General features: G+C 41.8%; 2 protein-coding genes across 3 annotated transcripts in view; both read right to left on the bottom strand.

Moving 5' to 3' along the window:
- Nucleotides 1-12303, bottom strand: part of flt4 (fms related receptor tyrosine kinase 4) — a 51726-nt gene extending 39423 nt beyond the window's left edge. Inside the window, exons 1-2 of one of the 2 annotated variants that reach the window (XM_042228879.1) lie at nucleotides 11975-12303; nucleotides 10363-10488 (exon numbers count right to left, since the gene is read on the bottom strand). Coding sequence is in view for 1 of the 2 variants with exons in the window: in XM_005927926.3 (XP_005927988.1) it covers nucleotides 7380-7437 (58 nt within the window). In the remaining variant the exon portion in view is untranslated. Of the gene's footprint in view, nucleotides 1-7379; nucleotides 8904-10362; nucleotides 10489-11974 lie in introns of those variants that run through there. The other variant, XM_005927926.3, reaches the window with a different exon arrangement.
- A 121-nt stretch (nucleotides 12304-12424) lies between these two features.
- Nucleotides 12425-21149, bottom strand: part of trim105 (tripartite motif containing 105) — a gene marked incomplete in the record, with an annotated part of 14063 nt that continues 5338 nt past the window's right edge. Inside the window, 6 exon segments of the mRNA XM_042228902.1 lie at nucleotides 12425-13600; nucleotides 13825-13940; nucleotides 14076-14089; nucleotides 14229-14462; nucleotides 14904-14999; nucleotides 17479-17763. Of these exon segments, the coding sequence (XP_042084836.1) occupies nucleotides 13041-13600; nucleotides 13825-13940; nucleotides 14076-14089; nucleotides 14229-14462; nucleotides 14904-14999; nucleotides 17479-17763 (1305 nt within the window).

Below are 21149 nucleotides of genomic sequence, written 5' to 3'. Positions count from 1 at the left end.
GGTTTAGATTTAATTACAGTAATAAAAAAAGAAAAGCGAAACACACATGAAAAGAATGTACAAAATGTTTCAACTTTTTTTGGTGGCGAGGGTTAAAATTAAGAGCAGCTTGAGGATGCAGCTACACTGTTACTGTGTTACTGGCTGAGGTCCAAGGCTAGAGGGCTCTGAAATAGCATCATATATCTGCCGAAGGACGGGAGGCCAAGCAGGCCACGGAGCAGACCTGCACTTTGGATGTGAAGTCAGTCAGCCACGGGCTCTGACAAGCTTCCCTCTCTCCCTCTCTCTCCCAGCTTCCTCTGTCATCTGGACACAAGGGCGGGCCAAATCCAGGCGACTGGCTGACTGGCAGCCTGGCTTTGATTTCATTGTTACTACATAGGTGGATGACATCCACCACATCCCTGTCCTCTCCACTGCTGGGGGAGAAAAAGCCTTTCCAACATCCTGCCAGAGGAGGGCTGCAAACATAAGGATGCCACGGCAAGCCATCTGGGCCAGCTTCCTATGTTTAAAACCTCTGACCCTGACTAAACCTTCCTGTACCTGCCACACAGGCACACCGGACAGCTCAACTCTTCCTTTGCAGCAGTGACTCTTTTTTTTTTTTTTTTTTTTTGGCTTGTCATCATTATTATAACTGAGATATTGCTTCCTCCACTGAGAAGGGAAGCAAGTACATTCTGGTAAATGCTCTGCCCCTGTTTCTGGCAATGATGATTTTGTGTGGAAGAATCTAAAATGTTCCTTTTACAACTAGCTGTACAAAAAGAAAGAATGCCAACATTAGTGCCAAAGATTAGCACAATCCAGCCCTGCTGTGATGGCTTGCATGCTCATAAAAATCACGCTGTGCCTCTTTAGAAGCCAAATGTTAAGGAGCTCCATTGCTGTGCTCGTTACCTGATTCGTGCAGACTCGGGCCATAAACAAGTCTCTGCTGCTGTCGTGTCAGATCTCCCGGCAAACTAAATCACCGCGGCAGCTTAAGATGCCGGAGAAAAGAAGGGCAAAGTAGGGAGTACTGGGTCAGCAATTATGGTGCTGAGTGCCTAAAGGGAGGGAAGCTGGCAATTTCCTCAGGCTTTGCCAATAGACCCTTTCCCATGAACCTCAAGTGACCTCCAATGCACAGCAAGTACTGTGAGTGACCAATAATATGCTACACGGACAAGTCACAACCCTAAACCCGCACAGCTGCCCGAGCCTGAGCAGCAGTTTGAAAGTAATAGCGATGGCGACTCTAGCTAGAATTACAAGGGCTCCAAATTATGTTTGTTTCTAAGCAACAGAGGCACTTTGGAGTGCTGTAATATAACTGCGATACAGGCACTGCGTCCGAGGAGCCGGTCTCTGCCTTTAGAGGTATCAGGCCACGGATGCCACAAAGGAAGAATTTTCCTCCTGCGCCTCACAACATAACTTACAATAAATGTCGTCACTGCCTCGTATGGCTGTTGGATCCCATGCAATTACTTTTGCATTAGCGTGTCATGACAATTTGTGAAGTCAACACATTAGTAGCTGTGAACTGAAACCCCCTGATTATTCTGGACTCTCTCATGTGATCATCAACCTGTCGCCCCGTAGAATGACACCCAGCTGACTCGACAGATTGTGCACGACTCCTCACAATTGTTTTTCTTTTTAATGTCGATTAACAACGGCAGTGACACAGCACTCACTCGTGCAGTTGTATAAGCTCTTCACCCTCCATGGGTGGCTCTGTACACTCAGAGACTCACAGTTCAAGTATTCAGCCATCAAAGCGTCGCTAAAATGCTGTCCTTGTGATGGACTGCAACATGAAACTCAGGCCTGGGTGAACATGAGAGACAGGAGGAAAATCAATAGGTGAAACCTCCTCTGCACAGTAATTATTCAAAGTGTGGTGAGATTTCATTTTTTAAAGAGTGCAAAGAAAATAGAGCCCACTGAAACATTTCATTTGCACAGCAGGGACACTGAAATGACCATGGAGGTATGGTTCTGAAAAATCCCTTCATGGCCATTTGTATAACTTCTCTTTTTCATACGACAACTCTATTGATTTTGAAAAGGTGCTACAATAAGCAATAACCAAGAATAACCATTATTTTCTTGTGGTGGGTCAATGGAACCATTCATACAACAAGACAAAGGCTGATTTTTCTCTTTTTTGATTGTTAACACACAATTATCTGTCAGTTTATACATCACCAACTGAGTGCAACATGATGAAAGTACTGATTAATTTTCTTTTTGAACTGTTTTGACATCACCTGTGGCTTTGTAGCAATTATTTAGCTACGAAGTGGGTCACAACCTCCCTCTTATCAAGGCAATCTGTTAACCCATCAGCTAGCTGACTCTGGGAGCAACAGCCAATATTTTTGGGCTTCCAATGTATCAGGATGTCCGGACGGTGGACACCGGATGGCTGATTCATATTCCTGTTCCATCTGTCGGTCTCTGAGTGCACATGTGACGATTACAGCTACATGTAGAAATGACAAGTACTTTAAAACCAGAGAAAGCTTCTGGTACCAAAAATCTCATCCCTTGCCTACAGACTGCAGACTGAATGCTGTAGACTGCTCCTTAGATTGTCCGTGTGGGCCTATTTGTGTATGTATTTGGGTTTGTTGTTTGTTTAAATACATTTTAATATGTTAATGACCTTTTTTTATGCCTGCAAACAACTGAACTAAAACTCTATTGTCAATTTGGAAGTTGGAATGGCAAAGTCTTTTCCCATCTCGTAAATGGATTGACATTTAAGTGTTTTTATAGTATTATTAACATCTCCATGCCACATTTATACATTCACAGACATTCATGTAGTGCTTTATACAACATATGAAGCATGCTTATCTCTCAAACATACACACTGATAAACGCTTTTGGGCATTTTGGGGTTCAATATTTTGCCCAAACACACTCACAGCCAAGACTGTAGGCAGCAGGGGTGCTGCGGATGCTAGGGCGCCCCCTGTTGCAAAAGGCAGACATCACCAGAGCCACTGAATGGAAGAGTCCGTACCACAAAGATGAAAAAGGTCCAATGGGCCTTTCTCTTTCTTACAGCAATGGCGGATCATGGAGTCTCACGATAGTTCCAAAAGTTAGCAACACACGCTAGTCGCACCATAGAGATATAGCACCACAGACGTTTTTTAAAACGTAAGAAACAAGTTAAAAAACTAGTCTGCTTGTTATCAGAACACATTCCAACTGTCCACTAAACCTTTGTGAACTTTGACCCCCTGCTAACATGACTCTGACTTACTCAGAGGCTTTGCCCATAACCAGCTAAATATGCTCAGACTCTGAACAGGAGTGTGCCTCAAGAGTAAAATTAATTTCTGAGTGTAAATTTGGAGGTTTATAACCTGCACCCAGATGAAGGCAACTTTTGGCTTATTATGAGCTGCTGCTGAGCAGTTTAATATTATAATTAAGCAATAATTGCAATATATATAATATAATATATATTTTATACCTTAGATTCTAGTACCCCGTTGCCTGCCTGCCTAATTCAGCACCCGCACCTTCAAGGCCCTTCCCACGGCTGATTTAGACTTGTGCAGTGAATCTTTGGACAGCCTACGACATAACCTACGTAAATGGCCAATGCTGTTGCCAGCACTCATCCTTGTGCGTGTGTGATATGTTAGTTTCCTTGTGATTGTGTTCCGGTGTTTTATATGCCAGCCACAATAGAAACAAATAAAATACTGGGATGTTTTATTCCTCCCGGACCCCCGCTCTTTGTTGTGGTTAGTTTTGGTTTTTGATGGGTTTTAAAATTGTTTTTATTTTATTTTTTTTGGAGGCAAACATATTTGTCTCTCCACTTTTTTCCACTTCCTTGTCATTTTCCTCACGTCCGTTCCAATTTTTGATTTCCGTTCTGCAATCTCCCTCCAGGAATTTGATGAAACGTGAGTCCTTATGTTAAGGCAGCGATTATGATTCCCTTAGTTCCCTCAGTTACTCTTCCATTGAGCTGGACATCAGGTTGTGGCATAAGTAGTGCTGTAGGGTTTCAGAGGGGTCTACGATTATGACCCACCTGTGGTGTAAATTTAAAATAGAGGTATAAATCCCCAATTAATCCCCTGTCACATTGGAGGACAGGCGATCAAACTACTTCATGAGCCACGTGGGAGTGGGCTATTCATTTTCCCAACTGGGCTTCATGAAAAACTGGTATTGTTGTGGAGGGCTACACCAATAAACTTGTAAAAAGATAACATTAACACTGAGCTAAACTGAGTTCAGCTTATTGGCCCAGGTTTTCATGTGGGCCCTTAAGAAAATCATTTTTGCCACCCCCGATAGTCGCCCCCATGTGTGCAAATGTCCAATTAATAATGAAGATGTGCACCACATACAGAGTAAAAGGGAAAAATTCAAAAGTGCCTCGGCTTGTCCCTCGGCTCGGCTAATAACATTCAAAATGGGTGGTGAGGCTGGTCATTGTATTATCTCACAGCAGCATTACTATACTATATTTTTACATGAAAAGCATGTGGGGATCGCTGAAGTGACTAAAGCTCATCTTCACATCTTCAAATCTCATGGCATCCCGATCGGTTGTGATCGGTTGTTAGTGAGATGTTGCCTCCAAAACCACTAATGTCACCCTTAAGGTGGTATTAGAAATGTCGGGGTATCACCAGAGCTCTTGGGATTTTGTGCTATGACAGCTGATCCAAGAGAAGATAACGAATGAAATTCAAAAATATCAACAAAGAGACAAAATAGTTGAATAGAAAAGTGGCGCCTCTCCAAAAGTTAATGGTTCTCTTTAGTTATTTAGATGTTTACATTGGGACCAGAATGGTGGCCACTAGATACTGCAAAGAAATGCAACTAGCATGACTAGAAACTGGGCATTGAAAACATGCAGGGGTCAGATATTTGAAAACAAAAATACCACAGATGGTTTCCATCAACTGTCTAACACCAACTTGGACACATATTTGGCCTCTGATTCAGATTCCTGGTGTTGAAAGAGCTTATCTCTCAGTTCTAGCTGTATTTGGGGTATTTGCGCTTTAGCATAATGAGAAAGTGAGTGACCAGAGCCCCAAATGCCCAGGGGGCCTCACTGCTCCATGCCAGCGATGAGTGAGCCACTGGACTCCTTATTTATTTGGACTTTACTGCAGCAGCAGCATTCCTCTCAGAGGAGGCTCTGTAGCTGACAGAACAAGATATTCAAGAACGGACACCATGGACCGCAGAGTCCTGAGGTTGAATCCTGAGATCAGCACTGAGAACCAGGAGGGGGTATTGTTAGCTAAAACAACTCAACCTCTATAAGGGTACAACTAGAATAATACCCAAAGTTGAGAGTCAGATTTCTGGGATGATCTGATCAAGCAGAGGTATGCGTACAGAAAACACTCTGCTAAAAGCAATATCAACACTGTGCACCCAAGACAGAGAGCAAGCCAAAGATCATTTGGCTCAGGAGCTCAGGTTTTCTTTTTTTGTTTTCTCTCTTTTTTCTCATATGTGGCTCATTTTGACTGGAAAGGGTTTAAAAAGCCACTTACGGCGCAACAAAATGAAGGAAATTATGAGGGGAGAATGAAGGAATCAGTGACTCGCTATTCATTCCAACGCTGTCAAACAGCAGCAGAAGTTTCCCCCGTGATGTCTTTCTTAAATAAGACAGAATTTCTTTGATGAATGTCTTTGCACTGCTGTAATTCAAACTAGAGGCAGAGCGTGAAAGCAAGATGGGACAAAATGACTCGGGCAGGAGCTTTTTTAAATGCAGCTGCTGCGTAGATTATCTGCTCTCCCCATCTTATGACAATGACTTCTGGGCTGGCGGGTCTACAATGGACTCACCTTTAATCTCTCCCTCTGATCATAATAAGGGCAAGTCTGTCATCTAGTTACAGTTACATCAAACTCAGAAATGGCTTTTTAATGTCACGCATTTGAGAAAGAAAGAAATCTGGGAAGTGTGGGGTTAGGAGGGTTAAGAAAATCCCTCAGGCCAAAGACGTGCATAATCTTTAAACACAAGACTTTGTTTTGTTGAATTTATTTGATGAGAGATTTTATAAGTGAGGCAGACACAGACAAAGATCTCTGATGTTTCTGTCTTGGATGCTGTTTCACGAGTGGGAAAAAAAGACAAGAAACACTTTGCTTTAACTCCACATCTCCAACACCTCAAGACCATATTTAGCCCTCAGCAAGTCTGGATCCTATATAAAGCAGCTGAGCATAACATGACGCTTGACTTGATTCCAGTCTGAAGTGATTTCAAAAAGCAGCAATTCTGAGCTTCAAACTGCCATCTTTCTCCCACCTCTCCGCTTCAGAGTGTCAATCAATCCCGTAAGTTCCCACTGTGAGACTTGAAAAATGCCTCCAGGTTAGTTCTTCGACATTCTGTTTCATTTTTATGCTTTCTGTACCAGTTGAGAAGCAGAGGGCCTCTGTATGGATGAACACCCTGCAGAGTAGGCTCGTAAGATGAGAAAAACATTATACAGAGCTTTAAAAATTCAAAGGTCACATTTTTTTTTTTTGATGGGAATGAAAACTCGTTTTTGGTTCTTGTTCTCAGTGGATTCATGTGACCCAACCGGCACAGCTCATCCACATCCACATTCAGTCATTTACGGAAAGCTGCGAGCATTCTCAGCCGTAGATGTTTCATACATCTAATTTAAACCGTGCGTAGAGGACCAGCGTGCTTTAGATTATTTAGACACAGCCTGGCTGAACTTGTTTGACTTTAAGACACACAAGTGACAATGGAAGACATGTGCAGGCAGAGCTTTTTGCTTTCCACAAAAAAAAAAAAACCAGAAGATTGCAGAGAAAAGCTCTGGACCCTCACCGACATATGGAAGCCCAGTGAGCTCTACACACACAACTGATGCAAAGTCAGTAAAAGTCAACTCAGCTGAATCCTCTGGTGTTTTTGTATCTCCTGAGATTAAGGCACCATCAATTAACAGCATCTTCATCAAACGCAACAACAACATGCCTCCCCCTAGTGCCTATCTGCATGTAGACTTGTTGAGTCTTACACCCTACCAAAAGATGTGCACTCTTAGTGTTTGTCAAAAGGACTGATTAAAAGTGGGTTAAAGTTTTTACGCATAAACTTTGCAGCTAATAACACGCTGATAACACGGGAAGTAGCCCCTACGCACAAATGCGCACAATTAACATCCACCTGGCTTCGTTCAAACCTCGAGTAAAACTTAAAGCAACTTAAATTAAAAGCTCAATCCACCTCACAGCAGAGGAAAGCCGGTGTAAACCTAGAGTGCAACACCTCACTTTGTTTTTCGTTTAAATAAAGTTGCGCTCAAAACTTCCACCGTGACTCATTGCGTTATGAGATGTCTCCTCACCTGAGGCGTATGCTAGTCCAATCCAAGTCCGACAGAACAGCATAAAGTCTGTCTTCATCTCCAGATCTCCGGTCCAAAAGTGCACAAGCTTGAGCTGAGTTTCTCTCTCTTTAAAATTTTTTTTTAGAAGAATAAAAGAAAAAGGACAGGTTGGTTTTAACAGGCTCTTAGTGGAGAAGCTGGTTTCAATGAGTGTCCTTGGGTGGGGTTAAGGGGGGGAAACTCAGGTGAACGCTGTCTGTCTGTGGGCTGCTTTGCGCAGAGAGGACATAGCCGAAGTGCTGAGGAAAAGGAAAAGCACACACACACACACCACACACACACTTTCCCCCCTCGTTTAGTTTAAAAGGATGCATAAGGCACTGAATGGGATTTTCAACGATTTCCCTTTCCTTTGCTCGTGACGGGAGCGCATCCACATCCACCCACCCAGTTCATAAAACAAGCTGGAGAGGGGTGTGAGCGTGTGAGGTGGTGTGTACGGGCTAGGGAGGTGGGGTGTGGGGGTCAGCCAAACATCCATGACAAAGTTCCTTCCTGCAAAGTCTTGCGTTTCATCCCGCTGTATTAAAGACTTTTAGAACTGCGGATAATAACTGTGGAGGATAATAAAAACGTGCAATAAGAGCACTGCAATATTGGAGCTGTGGGTTTTCCCATTTGTTGCGTTGCTGCAGAACCGTTTGGCATTGATTTTCTGTCATGGATTTTTCCCAAAGCATTTAAAGTCGTCCTGACACCTAAATAGCTTAGCAGGTAATCCTAATACCATCAGAAATTCTTACAAAGCCACCACGGGAGCACTGCAGTCACCACAGGAAGGAAACAAATGCCACTGCGAGATAAAGCAACAGAGGCAGCCTGCAGACAAATATAAGAATGTAAGAAGGAATGGTATTTTCTATCAAAAATAGGCTCAAATTTCAAAAATGTTTTTAAATCCTTCTGACACCAAACTGTCAATGCAGTTTTATGTGTTTAGGTCAAATGCTGGTTGTTAATTTGATGTAAAGGAAAGATCTCTTCTGGCATGCTTCTGGACACAAATTCTTCCTCGCGTTAAACAAACATAAGCTGAGGGAGTGCCTCTCTATTAAGTCTCCGTAATAACTCATCCAACGGGTCAGATGTAAGTAATGATGCCTCCAAGACTAAACTGCACAGAGTTTCTTCCAGACTTGACCAAATCCTGTTAACCCCCACCACCCACTCATCCATCCTCCTCGGGGAGTCCTCAGAGTGTGAATAAAAGTCATGTACTAGGAGCACAACATGCCCGTAGCGAGCCGCTATCAGTCCCGTTTTATCGTACAGGGAGGGATTTGGAAAATTGAAAACCTGTGTACCATAAGTCAGAGAGGGCAGAAGGGGGTGTGCGCTTGTGTAATCATGCGCACGCACAGAGATGGGCCTTCAGGTGCAGGTGTGTGCTTTATCTGTGAACTGTCAGGGTCACCTTTGCGGTGGTCAGACAAACATCGTATGGAAAGTGCAGAATAATCAGCGCAAGTCCAGTGAGATATATATAATAATGTGCTGCTTCGCCATTACAGCATTAAAGTGTCTCCGGACTCCTCCCTTGCTGTGCCTTTAGAACAGTCCACACATTAAGCAGCAGCTGTTGATGAGACATATGAGAAATAATATTTTTCCTTGATATGAACATGGTGTGATTCCTCAGCTATGAAGAGCCTGACCTCAGGGAGAGAGCTGAATAACAGGGAGTCAAAGGATCATTGTTTGTTATTGTGGGCATGCGTTTCCACTCCGGAGCCCTTACGGCAATCCACCTCTCTGACCTTAAAACACAATGTTGTGATTGAATGGTTGTAATTAAAATGTTCCCTCGGTTTCAGGCCGGCAGAGCCTTCGGCTTCACAGAAAAATAAACACACTAAATTGTGATGATAGCCTAACAAAGCGCTGTCCAGGGAGTTACTAAATCTCATTACGAATATAAAACAGATAATGTCATAAACAAACGAAAAACACTTGAACAGCCAATTCAATAAGAAATCCGCACACATAAGCCATTCGATCAGGCAACAGCGATAGCAAACAATAGGCTTTACGCAGGATGGCACAATCGCCTCTGCTGTGTCAGATGAAAAGGTTTCAGTTTATAATTCGTCCGACCCCTGAGAGACAACCGAGGGCTCAAGGACTCGTCCTTGAAGTGCCAGCACTCCATCCGGCCCATCCTCAGGTCAGGAAACAGATTACAGCTCTACAACTACTATCATAGGAAGGATGTGGAGCAAGCGTGCAACCCTCTCGCTCTTTCGCCGAAGTTCATGCCCATGGGCCTCCACGCTACACTGCACTTTTGCCAAGCTACTTTGAAGAAGCTGTTACAGTTCAGCAGAGTTCCTTTGGGTTTCTTTTGATTGTGGTAGCCACCATTCTTAGCATTTGTAGATCATGCCGAGTTACGGTGCCCTCCTGACTGTAGGAGCAGCGCGGTTTGCATGTAAGTTATTTGCTATGTAATCAGGATAGCAGTGGGACAAGACAACTCTCACAGCTCAAGGCAGATCCAAACTTAAGTTTGAATCTCAATCTCAGATTTGTTAATTTGCAGCTTTTATCCTTCTTTGCTGAAACTTCTTGTAGACAACTTGATACAAATCACACAGGCTCATGCATAGACCTCCCCAAATCATTCAATTTAGTTTCATCTTATCAATACTTGTGATTTGGCGCTTATATTAAGCAACGATCAGACAAGCCCTTATGACAAAGAACTTGGCGACAGTGAGAAGGAAAAACTGCCTTTCAACAGGAAGAACGGTCCAGCAGAACCAGGCTCAGGGAGGGGCAGCAATCTGCCACGGCCTATCTACACTTTCTCTTGACTTAGCCACTCCATAATCATTCCCGTTCTTTATGATGAGACATGGAAGGTATGCAGCTAATGTTGGGTATGTTTATTTAAGATGGCACTGTGGTGCAATGGCTGTGTGGAGTTTGCATGTTCTCCCACCTGTGTCTATTATGTGTCTTCCTCCCACAGTCCAAAATTGGCCGTAGGTGTGGTGGTCTGAGTCTCTGTGTCACCTCTGTAGCCTTCTCCAGCGTATACTTTGCTTCTTGCCCCGTGACACCCAACCTAAATCCGGTAAATAAAGGAAAACAGCTGATAGATGTGCTCTAATAGAAATTTGACTTTAGTGTTTAGTATTTATACCACTTTCTACTTCTCCACTCTTTACTTGACTACATGTATCACAACCATATATCACATACAACCAGCAGATTAATCATTGAAAACTATAAGAAAATAGTTTTTAATACAGCAGTATAATCCTGCTTGAGGGAGATTATTTATATTTAGGGGTCTGCTCTCATTAACTAACAATACTTAAGTGAGATTTTAAATTCAGACTTTTATTTGTAACAGATTGATTTCATCATGTGGTTTTAGTGCTTCTATTTAAGTAAATATAAGAAGTAGGCGTAAACGTTTCCACCATGATGGGGATAAAGTTCTTCTTTGGTCTGCGCCAAACATCCCTGTTGTTACTGTGACTGAGCACTTCTTATCTTTGATTTGAGTGTCCAGGTCACATCTTTCTTTCCCTTTGTCTCCCTTTATCAAATTGTCGCTTTGGTTTAATCTTCCTTTTAGACAGTAAATCCAAGGTCAAATTTCTGTAGTCTTTCTCGTGAATGCCCTTTGACACCAAACAACTAGAAAGAGTTACAATACTTTCAGATTCTGCTTTACTTCCCATCAATGTCGGTGTTCCCTTTTTTTTTCTCCTGTTCTTTTTCCTTTTTTGGAGTGGTCATTGACGCAGGAACTGGCAGCTATTTGAAAGCTACGCCACTTGTGGAAGATTTTTCTTACAGTGGAATGATTTATTTCAAATTATTTTTGAATCCCTCGCTGCTCGAGGGCATTCACAATCGAATTTTTTCCCTGAAGACCTTGGAGAGCTCTTTAGATGTTGGCATGTCGATATGAACAGATTTGAACAGCTAAGAGAACAGCAGAGGTTAGATAGTTCAAGTTGTTATGAAAAGGACTTATTAATATTAATATGTTTTGACTTTTTCCACCACTGTTATTCAGTTGCAACTGAATATGTTAAAAAGGTCAATAATTTCCAGAGGGTGTACTTCCTTTTTCACAAAACTAAAACTGAAGCAGATTTAAGAGGAAATGGCGAGGAAAGCTAGAAGTAATGACTTTTTGCACAATTGCATTTCTCGAGTTTTAATAATAAAATATTAAATAGTGTCGCTTTGAGCTACATAGGATACTTAAAGGCTCTGTAGAGCTGAGTGTCCCATTAAACAGACTGGCCACTGTTTAGCTCTATTACCATTACATTGCCTAACATGTTTTAATTACAATAAGAAACATCTTGTAGTATATAGATGTATATCACACCCAAAAGGAACAAATGTGTTCCACAGAGTCAAACAGAATGACCTGTAAAGAAGAGAAAAACAAGAATGTAAAAGGTTTACTTCATAATTTACGGCAATTTTGCTAAACCCGAACACATACATAAAAGAAAGTGTGTGATAAAAGCATGATGAATGCATATTCCATGTAGCTGCTTTGCAGAAAAACACAGTTCCCCCACCGGTCTAGTTTATTGTGCCACTTTCCCAATCAGGAGGCGCAGGCAGCAGCATCCTGCTTCAGCAGCCCCCTGAGGCCTGTCCAGGAGACCCACAGGCAACCCCACTGTCACTCTGTTTATCTGACCTTTCACCTGGCGGGAGGAAACAGGACGTCGGTGCTGTCGTGTGTTTGCAAAGATAACCAAAAGCCTGCCTGTTTTCGCTGTGGAAGTGTCAGCGATGGCTCACGCGTTTAAAGAAAAAAAATTGAAATAAAAAATTCCGGTGCAGGCGAGTCAGCAACCCTCCACCGTGTCTCCTGTTAGGATAGCTTTGGATTCACATCAGTTGCAGTGTGCAGTTGCGAACTTTGCTTTGATGATGTTTAATAGCATCCTTGATCGTTTCAAGTTGTGTTGGGTTTGCACTTCCACAGCGTGTGGCATTGTAGAAAAGAATCAAAGGCAGTGTTTGAGGAAGAAAAAGTGATTCGTTTTATTTGCGTAAGCACTTTATACACGACGAAAGGAAATGACTAAGAAAATTAAACTCATGATACATGGCTTCAAAATTAGACACATACATAATGAATAGAAACGAATAAACAGATTGAGTTCTTTCTATTTCCTACACAATCACATACAAAATCTTGTAATAAAGTGCATAATAACCTCACCCTGACTGAATTTGGTGATTTTACAAGTCAGTCTAAAGAGTCTAACCTGGCAATTATTCCAATTATCATAGAAAAAGTCATTTATCTACATCTATTAAACATTATCTGTTGAAGACTGAGTATACCATTAATGTAATTTGATGCATCTAAGCTAGAGCACAGCGTTTTAATACTGCATTTAAGCTAATTGGTGCATAAGCTTTGGCACGATGATTACTACAAAGTGGATTTTTTTTTTTTTTACTTTGATGAGTAAGACAATTTTCTGAACATTTTAAAGCTTTTAAGATAGAAAACAGCATCTGGCAAAATCAAGTCAGAATTTGTGAAAAGAATGTTTACGTCACGCTCATTCAAATAATGGCTGATAACCGTGTTGTGTGAGAAAGCATTGATTGATTGCAGCGATATCAGCCGGACAGAGCGGCAGGAGGGTAGTGGAGGAGCTTTATGGGTTGAGGTTTGTGGCGGCTGTCTGTAATGCACGGGCTAAAGAAGGGGAACACCTTGCCCCTCGGCCCGTTGGCGAACGAGTAGAGCAGACTCATGTCGTCGGCGTTGTAGAAGGAGACCCTCCTCTCGTCGCAGTCCAAGAAAACCCCGAGCCTCTGCGGGGAAGATCTGACCCGCAGCCTCTCCCACGGCTGCTTCCCCACAGAGTACTCGTTCCCGTTGCGCAGCCGCAAGGTCCAGTAGCCGCTTTCCGGGCTCAGCTTGATCCGAGCGTGCCTGTTGACATTCTCCAAGGCCACTCCCAGGTCCCACTTAGGGCTGGTGCCCACTTCTACCTCCCAGTAGTGTCGACCCGACTGGAAGCCCTGGGCAGCCAGAATGTTGACGCACTGAAGGAAGCGCTTGTTGTGGTTCACGTGGTGGGTCATGACGTTAGATTCGACCGCTACGGTTTTGTCTCTCGAGACTTGAATGCTCGGGTGTGCTGTATCGACGTCAAACGTTAACAGGGAGGGACCTATGGGGTGAAACAATTCATTGGGAGATAAAATGACAGATTTTTAACGCACAAAACTCCAAAACAACCCTTTTACAGCATGATAATGGTGCCACTCCTGTTTCCACCTCAATAGCTTATCATAACACTACACTCATTTTCCCTTAATTACTCCCATTATTGACTCAGAACCAGTTTTCAGCTCCAGTCATTTTGTGTGTAATGAAGCATCGGGGGGAAATTACCTGGTTTCAAAGATTTGAACATCCTCCTCCATGTGATGTATTGTAAGGGAGCCAGGTATTTGTTACTGAAAGCATTTATATCAAACTCCGGGGCGATATCCACCTGCGCACATGGTCTGTGCAAACAAAAAGAACACAGAGTTCGGATCATTTGCTCTCAGCGTAAATTACTGTAAATGTCACATGAGCACAATGTGCGCAAAAACTGTCACGAGCAATTAATTGGTCACAACACAGAAATGCACGCTCACCTCAGTGCTGGGAGCTAATGAGAAGAAAAGGAAAAAAAGTCACGTTAACAGCTTGTTTGAAACGGGTTCGTGAAAAATAATTAATTCCCAATTAGATGATTTTATAATATCAGACAATAATATAAATAGGGTCACATCATTTTCAATTCCCACCTCAGTCAGTACGATGTCCTGAGTGGCAGTGCTGGCCTCCTGCAGGGCTTTTATATTGTCCTCCAGCTCCTTCGCTGCCTGCTCCGTGACCTCCAGGTGGTGCTGGACTTTCACCAGCTCCTCCTCCTGCTCCCTCCTCAGCTGCTCCAGCGTACAGGCTTCCTCATCGTGCAGGATCTGATGGAGAGCTTGGAACTCACTTTTGACACGCGCCTGGAGATCTGCCGCGATACTCTGCGAGGGAGAGGGATGATTAACGTTATAAGAGCGGGACTCTCCGTGTCGTGCCACGCGTTTACCGAACACGTGGCACGCTTGCTTAAAGCTCTAAAAATCTTGCAGAACAACACACATCTCCAGAGATACAAACAGATGGGAATGAAGTCACAATTAGCATAAAAGCTCCATGTGTCTGACAAGTACTGCATAAAGAAGGAAACGATTTCCTTTTCATCATCTCAGCCCAGCGTGTGCGGCTAAAATTTAAGCTCTTATCCCACATCTGTCTGCCTTACTTTGTCATTTTGTTTCCGTCGCTCCTGCTTTTGCACAGTTTGTCATGTTCTGCACCACTAAATATGCACATTAACATGCTGTAAACAGCCATTAGAGACGGCCGTGCTTGTTCTTATTTCTTAAGTGTTGCCATTCCTTTGGATTCCCACATGAGCGTACCTTTATAATATTCATCTTTTCTTTGTCTCTGTGAATGCTGTTGATGAAGTCCTGCTTCCTCAGGCGGTGGCTCTCCAAAGCCTCCTTCAGTTGTTTCTGCAAAGTGGTATGCAAATCTAATCAGCGTGGGGGATAGGAACACTAAATCAAAGAGACTATGCAGAGAATGAAGGAACTCGATAACAGTAAAGGGGGGAATAATTAACGACAAGAAGTAAACGCTATTCAAGACACAGGCCCATCTGAGAACTTTGCTTTTGTGCTGTTGTTGAGCTGATCTGCATCACATTCAGAGGTTTTTCTTATATTCTGCATGTATTGAGGAGGAAACATCATAATACATTACAATCTAACGGAAACTAGTACAACTACAGCACAAAACACAGCCTAGGAAGAACACAACATTTTAAAAGGTCCCACATTATGGAAAAGCATTTTGATTGTGTTTTATTATGTTCTTAATCCACTTGCATATGTAACATAAAAGCTGCGAAAATACACCTGTCTAAAGTTTGGACTAGTGATGTCATCAGAAGAAGAAAAAAAAAAAAAACTTTACACAAAAAACCCCAATAGCAAAATCTGGAATACTACTCATTTTTTGCAGAGTATGTACCAACATGGGGATGCATAACTACAAACTACAACACCAAAGATGGCGGCTAGTGCAGTTGCAGTAATAGTGCCAGCCCGACTTGCGAAGAAAAGTAGTAAGAGTCGAGTACGGAAGCACTTGAGGTAGATGACCAAGGGTTGGAACTACATTTTTAAAAGATGATATGCAAACGATGCTATCTTGACTTTCACACCAAGTGTGGAAATGCTTCAGAGAAGAGGCTAAAAGATAGACATCTACATATGCTTACATTCATATTTCACAACAGCATTGCTGTTGTGAAATCAACTGTGTCTAAAGTTAAATGCTTGAGCTTGTGACGTTAGCAGGATACTTAGCAACCATGCTAACACTTCTGGTAACCAAATATATTGGTAACATTTTCGTGTCATTCTGAAATGACACGCAGTCAAAGGATTAGGGTAACGTCTGTGTTTTTCTTTTTTAATTTGAATTGAATTGAGTTTTAAGAATCAGGTAATTATGCTGGTACTGGTACCGACTACTAGACTTCCAGGAAAGCTAAAGAATGTACAGCCAAGGATGAAGACAGTAGCAACATACACTGAAGCCAAAATGTCCTTTTTTGTTAAATATAAGCTACATTATAGATTTTTGGACTGCTCTGCTTCAGACTGAACTGACAAAAACAGGTATTTTTACTGCAAACATCACTGTGCCATCTTAATTAGAGCCAACCCAATATAGGTTTTTAAGACCAATACTGATATTTTGTGATTTTAAAAATCAGATAAATCAGCTGTTATTAATGCTGATAGTCATCAATCAGCAAATAGCTGACATTGGCTAATAATAGTGATAAAGCTTAGATTAAGCTGAAGTTCAAACTAATATGAAATGGGATCATTATTAAGGAAAAAAAACTGGCTTAAATGTTTATAGCCTGAAACACATGTTAAGGTATGTAAAGTCAGAATTATAAAGGGTGTGAGCCCCATTACCTAATTGGAATCACTGAGCTGGAGTTCTCAACCATGTTTGTGTTGTTGGTCATGATCCATTTTTTATTTTATTGTATTTTTATTTTATGTTATCTTACCAATATTATGTGTTATTATGCTGTTAGCTGGTGTAACAGCTCAAGGAGGCCTGCGCTCCATTTGCACGCATCTATGCGCACGCAATGGACCTACGCAGCCGACACAGGCACACAGCCGATAATTTAGTAATCAAGTAGTTTGTTCACATGTGGTGTCTTTTGGCCTAAAAAAATAATTAAATAAATACATTCTAAAATTCAGGTGACTTTACAAACCAATGGCTGATGCTGCCATGGTCTGTGGTTTGTTACTTTAGCTTTTTATGTTTTGTATGGTTTCCAAAAAACAAAAGCAACAAAAAAAAAAAAAAAAAAAAAAAAAAAAAAAAAAAAAAAAAAGGACAAGTTGACAAGTTAATTTGTCAATCGGGAATCCTTAGAAGTACCTGTACTTTTTATGTTAAGTGAAAGAAACCAGCTGAGGCCTCGAGCCTTATATTTGCTCGACAGATCAATTTCTTATCTGTTCTCTTAGGAAAAGTGGAAAAGGATTTTTTTGTCTGCTAAAACCAGCAAAACAAACAAACAAAAAACCCTACAAGTGTTTTTATTATTCTGTCAGTGTATATTAATGCCTCTGCTGTGCTTAAGTTGCATAACCTGTTATACAAAGTATCATAAGGGTGAGTGAAGAGTGAACTTTGGTCTGAGAAATTCAAATAAGGTAGGCTGAGGGCAGAACAACAATAAAACAAACGTGGACGCGGACTGAAGTATGAATTATAACTGTATTGAACCCAGATGTTACTTGCCGGTCAATTACTATTGATCGGTCTACTTAAGAGCACAAGGTTATTTGTATAACATCGCAGAAGACTTTATTTCTTGCTGACCCAAAGAAACTGTCTGGAAAACCGCCAGCACGACAGTTAAACATGAAGTGAGACTGAAATACAAACCTCTAGGTTCTTGGTGTAAGCATCCGAGGTAGTGGCACGGACCTTCTCCACCATGGCTGCCACAAGGTAGTTAGTTTGAAACTGCTTGGAGCTGAACTCCTTGCGGCATTGTGGGCAGGTGACAGGCCCCTGCGTTCCTCTCCAGTACCTGGATATGCAAGATTTGCAGAAATGGTGCATACAGGCCAACATGACAGGCTCTCGGAACAGATCACAGCATATGGCACATGTCAGGTCCTCTCTCAGACTGCCTCTGGTGGACTGAACAGCAGCAGCAGCAGCAGCAGCCATGATGAAGGGTGCTGTCCTCTTTGAGATCCCTTCACAGGAAGTGAAAGCAAAACGTCTGAAGGCAAACAGAAAAGATTACCAATCCACTTCTGCAAATACTTTACAAGGAGATAGCTTCGATTTTTCTGTCAGCTGCCAACAAATGAAAGGAAAAACAAATAGTTCACCTTCAAACACAGCAGAGTGTGCAGCTACAGTCTGAAGTCCATCACTGATAACAAAGCAGTGCAAACATCTTAATACTAGCACTAAGCACCTACTTGATGGTGCTCAGCAGTAGAAATCAGGTGCTATATCACGGGGCTTGCGAGCTAGCTTGTGATTTGTATTGCGAAGGCAGTGTTTACTCAGGTAGCGTGTTTGCTCTTAACTGCCTGGAGCCAGTTAGCGTTTAGCTACGTGTAGCAGCCTCTACAAAACAATAAGAAACAAAAGACATTTCGGAACTTCAATAAAGTGACTATAATCGTCACATAATGAATACTTTGATGAACTTACGTGGTCTGTTGTTCGGAGAAATTCAAAACCGAATACGTCAAAGTTCGCCCCTCTGCTCTCTACTCCCTGCTGCTGCTACTGTTTGGGAACAAATAGTCTTATATTCTGCGCATGCGCGCGCCACAAGCCCGCGTTTGATTGGTCAGTGTGTTTGACGGTGAACAGCAGATGGCAACGAGTTTTGTCAGCAATTTTCGATATACACTAACTGGTCATTTTATTAGGTACACACGTTCAACTGCTCATTAATACAAATATCTAATCAGCCAATCACGTGGCAGCAATTCAGTGCATTTATAGGCATACAGACAAGGTCAAGGCGACCTGCTGAAGTTCAAAGTAAGCATCAGAATGGGGAAGAAAGGGGATTTCATTGAGAAATGGGTATTGGTGCCAGACAGATCTGCTGATTGACTGGGAATTTCCTACAAAACCATGTCTAGGGTTTACAGAAAATGGTCTGAAAAACTGAAAATATGCAGTGAGTTGCAGTTTTCTGGGTTTTGTCGATACTAAAGGTCGGAGAAGAATAACCACACTGCATAAAGCTGATAGGAAAGTAATATTAACTCAAATGACCACTTAACAGGAAATTCAGGCTAGAATTCACACAGACGCCCCAGAAATGGGAAATAAAAGATCAGAAAGATTCTGATGAGTCTTGATTTTGCTGGTACATTAGGCAAGCATGGTTAGAATATGGAAAACAACATAAAAGCATGGCTCCATCCTTGCTTGTATCAAATGTTCAGGGTACTGTTGGTGATATTTTCTCGACAAACATTGGGCCCTTTAAGTACCAGATCATGATTTAAACACCACACCTGCTTGAGTGTTGTTGATAACCATATCCATCATTTTATGATCACAGTGTACCCATCTTCTGAAAGCCGTTTCCAGTGAAACTCTCAAATTAGCTCAAAGTGGTTTCTTGAATGGGGTCTCTGTATTCAAATGGCTTCCACATTCAGCAGATCTCAGTCCGACAGCTCACCTTCGGGTTGGGGTGGAAAGAGAGATTTACGTCATGGATGTGTACCAGACAAATCTGCAGCAATTGGGATGCTATCATGTCAATATTGACCAAAATCTCAGAGGAATGTCTCCAGCACCTTTGCCAGTCGACCAATATTTATTTTCAATCTACCTTTTTCACTTCCTCCAATGTCTGTTGCAAACGCAGGGAAGGACTAAGACTAAGACTAAGAATACTGGATCTAATATTGATTCCTAAAAGACAGTCAAGTTGCATCTTTTTACTTTTACTGTAAAAAATAGATTAAAGTGTGTTATTTCTAGGTCATTTGCACAGATATATCTGTCCATTCATCCTCCATCAGATATAATTCTGATGGAACAAATCCCTTATAAATGACTATTAAATCTCCATGAATAGTAGTAAAGCAAACATCTAATAAAATAGGATTGGACTCTAGTCTCATGTAAAGGTCAGGCCCCCATAACAGTTTTGCCCACGTTTCACCCTAGTGGGAGTTGTGCCTTAAGAGGGTCCTCTTAAGAGACAACTTCCACTAGGGTTTAAACACCTGGGACTCTCCATCAGTTGGTGTTAGAACTGAAAAAGCTTCTTGCATGAGAGGTGAAACATCTTCAAGAAAGTTATAGAAGTCCGGTCGCTTTTCTTTCCAAGCTCCTTAGATTCCGTAGATAGCTATTTGTTTAGATTTCTGAAAGGTTCCTCCGGAGCCACAAAAGACGTTATACAAAAGATTTCACATTACTTGCTGCGATAAGTGAACTGAACTCAGTGGGTAAAATGAGTGGATGGTTTGTGGAATTATAATGAAATTTGCTTGATATCCACTATTGCAAAAATCTACAGTCTGTCACAAGTTGCTAAAAACCTCCAAACTCTCTGAAACATTACCAAGGATACGACCTCAGTGTCATTAATGGTAGCTCCAGGCGTGCTTGCAAGGAATGTGGCTATTAAATTTCAGTTTAATAGGGGAGATACAGGACCACTTCTGCCTTCTTGGACATGGTGACCAAGTCCTTTATAAAAGAAAAGTTCACCAGCAGGAACGACTGGAACATCCCACACAAATATTTCTCTGAGGAATCCAATCTGCAAGCTTCAAAGGGAAAGTATCCTTTAAAATCAATATCTAAAATCAAATGACTAAAGGGTCTAATCTGCATTGTACGGTTACCATCTGTCAAGTGTGTATCCCCGGTAGGAAATAACAAAAGGAAAAGGGGGGAAAAAAGCACAAAAGGGATTTCTTAGCTTGGGTTAATTACACAGAAAGACAGACAAACAAGTTGCGAGGACACCCACAGTTTGTGAGCTAGAGACAAGAAGTGAATCTCAACCATTCTCAGTCCCAAATAGCTCACTAACCACTTTTATGAAGATTAATTTGAGCCCATCCAGGTGAATCAATGACACAGCAGCCTGAGAAAACTCTCAACACCGGCTGAGTGACCCAGACATGGGGAGGCTGGTGGATGGCTCTTTTAATTGGAAGCAAAAGAAGTGGAAGAGAGAAAGAGAAAGAGCCAATCAAGTATAATCTCCGGTGCTGAGATAATTGGTGCATCAAATTATTCTGCCACAAACTAAAACCAAAGAGGTTCAAGGATCCTATTAAGATTCTGATCAGGTGAATTCCTTTCAAACAATCATGTAGGTTGAAAGTACAGTAAAAAAAAAAAAAAAATTCAGGGCATTTTTAAAGTCTTTTAATCCCATTTATTTCTAGGGACCTTATGATCTTTGTTGCTTTTTGCGTTTCACCTCGCTTTTGAAGTTCCTCAAAAACTGCCCAAATCAAAACAAAAAGTAATTTTTGTCCCAGATGACTATTTACTGTCATCTTGTTACAGAGGGAATTGCTCCAGACACAATAAAGTCATCA

Source organism: Haplochromis burtoni, unplaced genomic scaffold (genome assembly GCF_018398535.1).
Source record: "Haplochromis burtoni strain Fernald_Lab_line unplaced genomic scaffold, NCSU_Asbu1 Contig_10, whole genome shotgun sequence".
Lineage (NCBI taxonomy): Eukaryota > Metazoa > Chordata > Actinopteri > Cichliformes > Cichlidae > Haplochromis > Haplochromis burtoni.
Note: the sequence above shows the minus strand (reverse complement) of the source record. Positions and strands in the feature narration are given on the sequence as shown.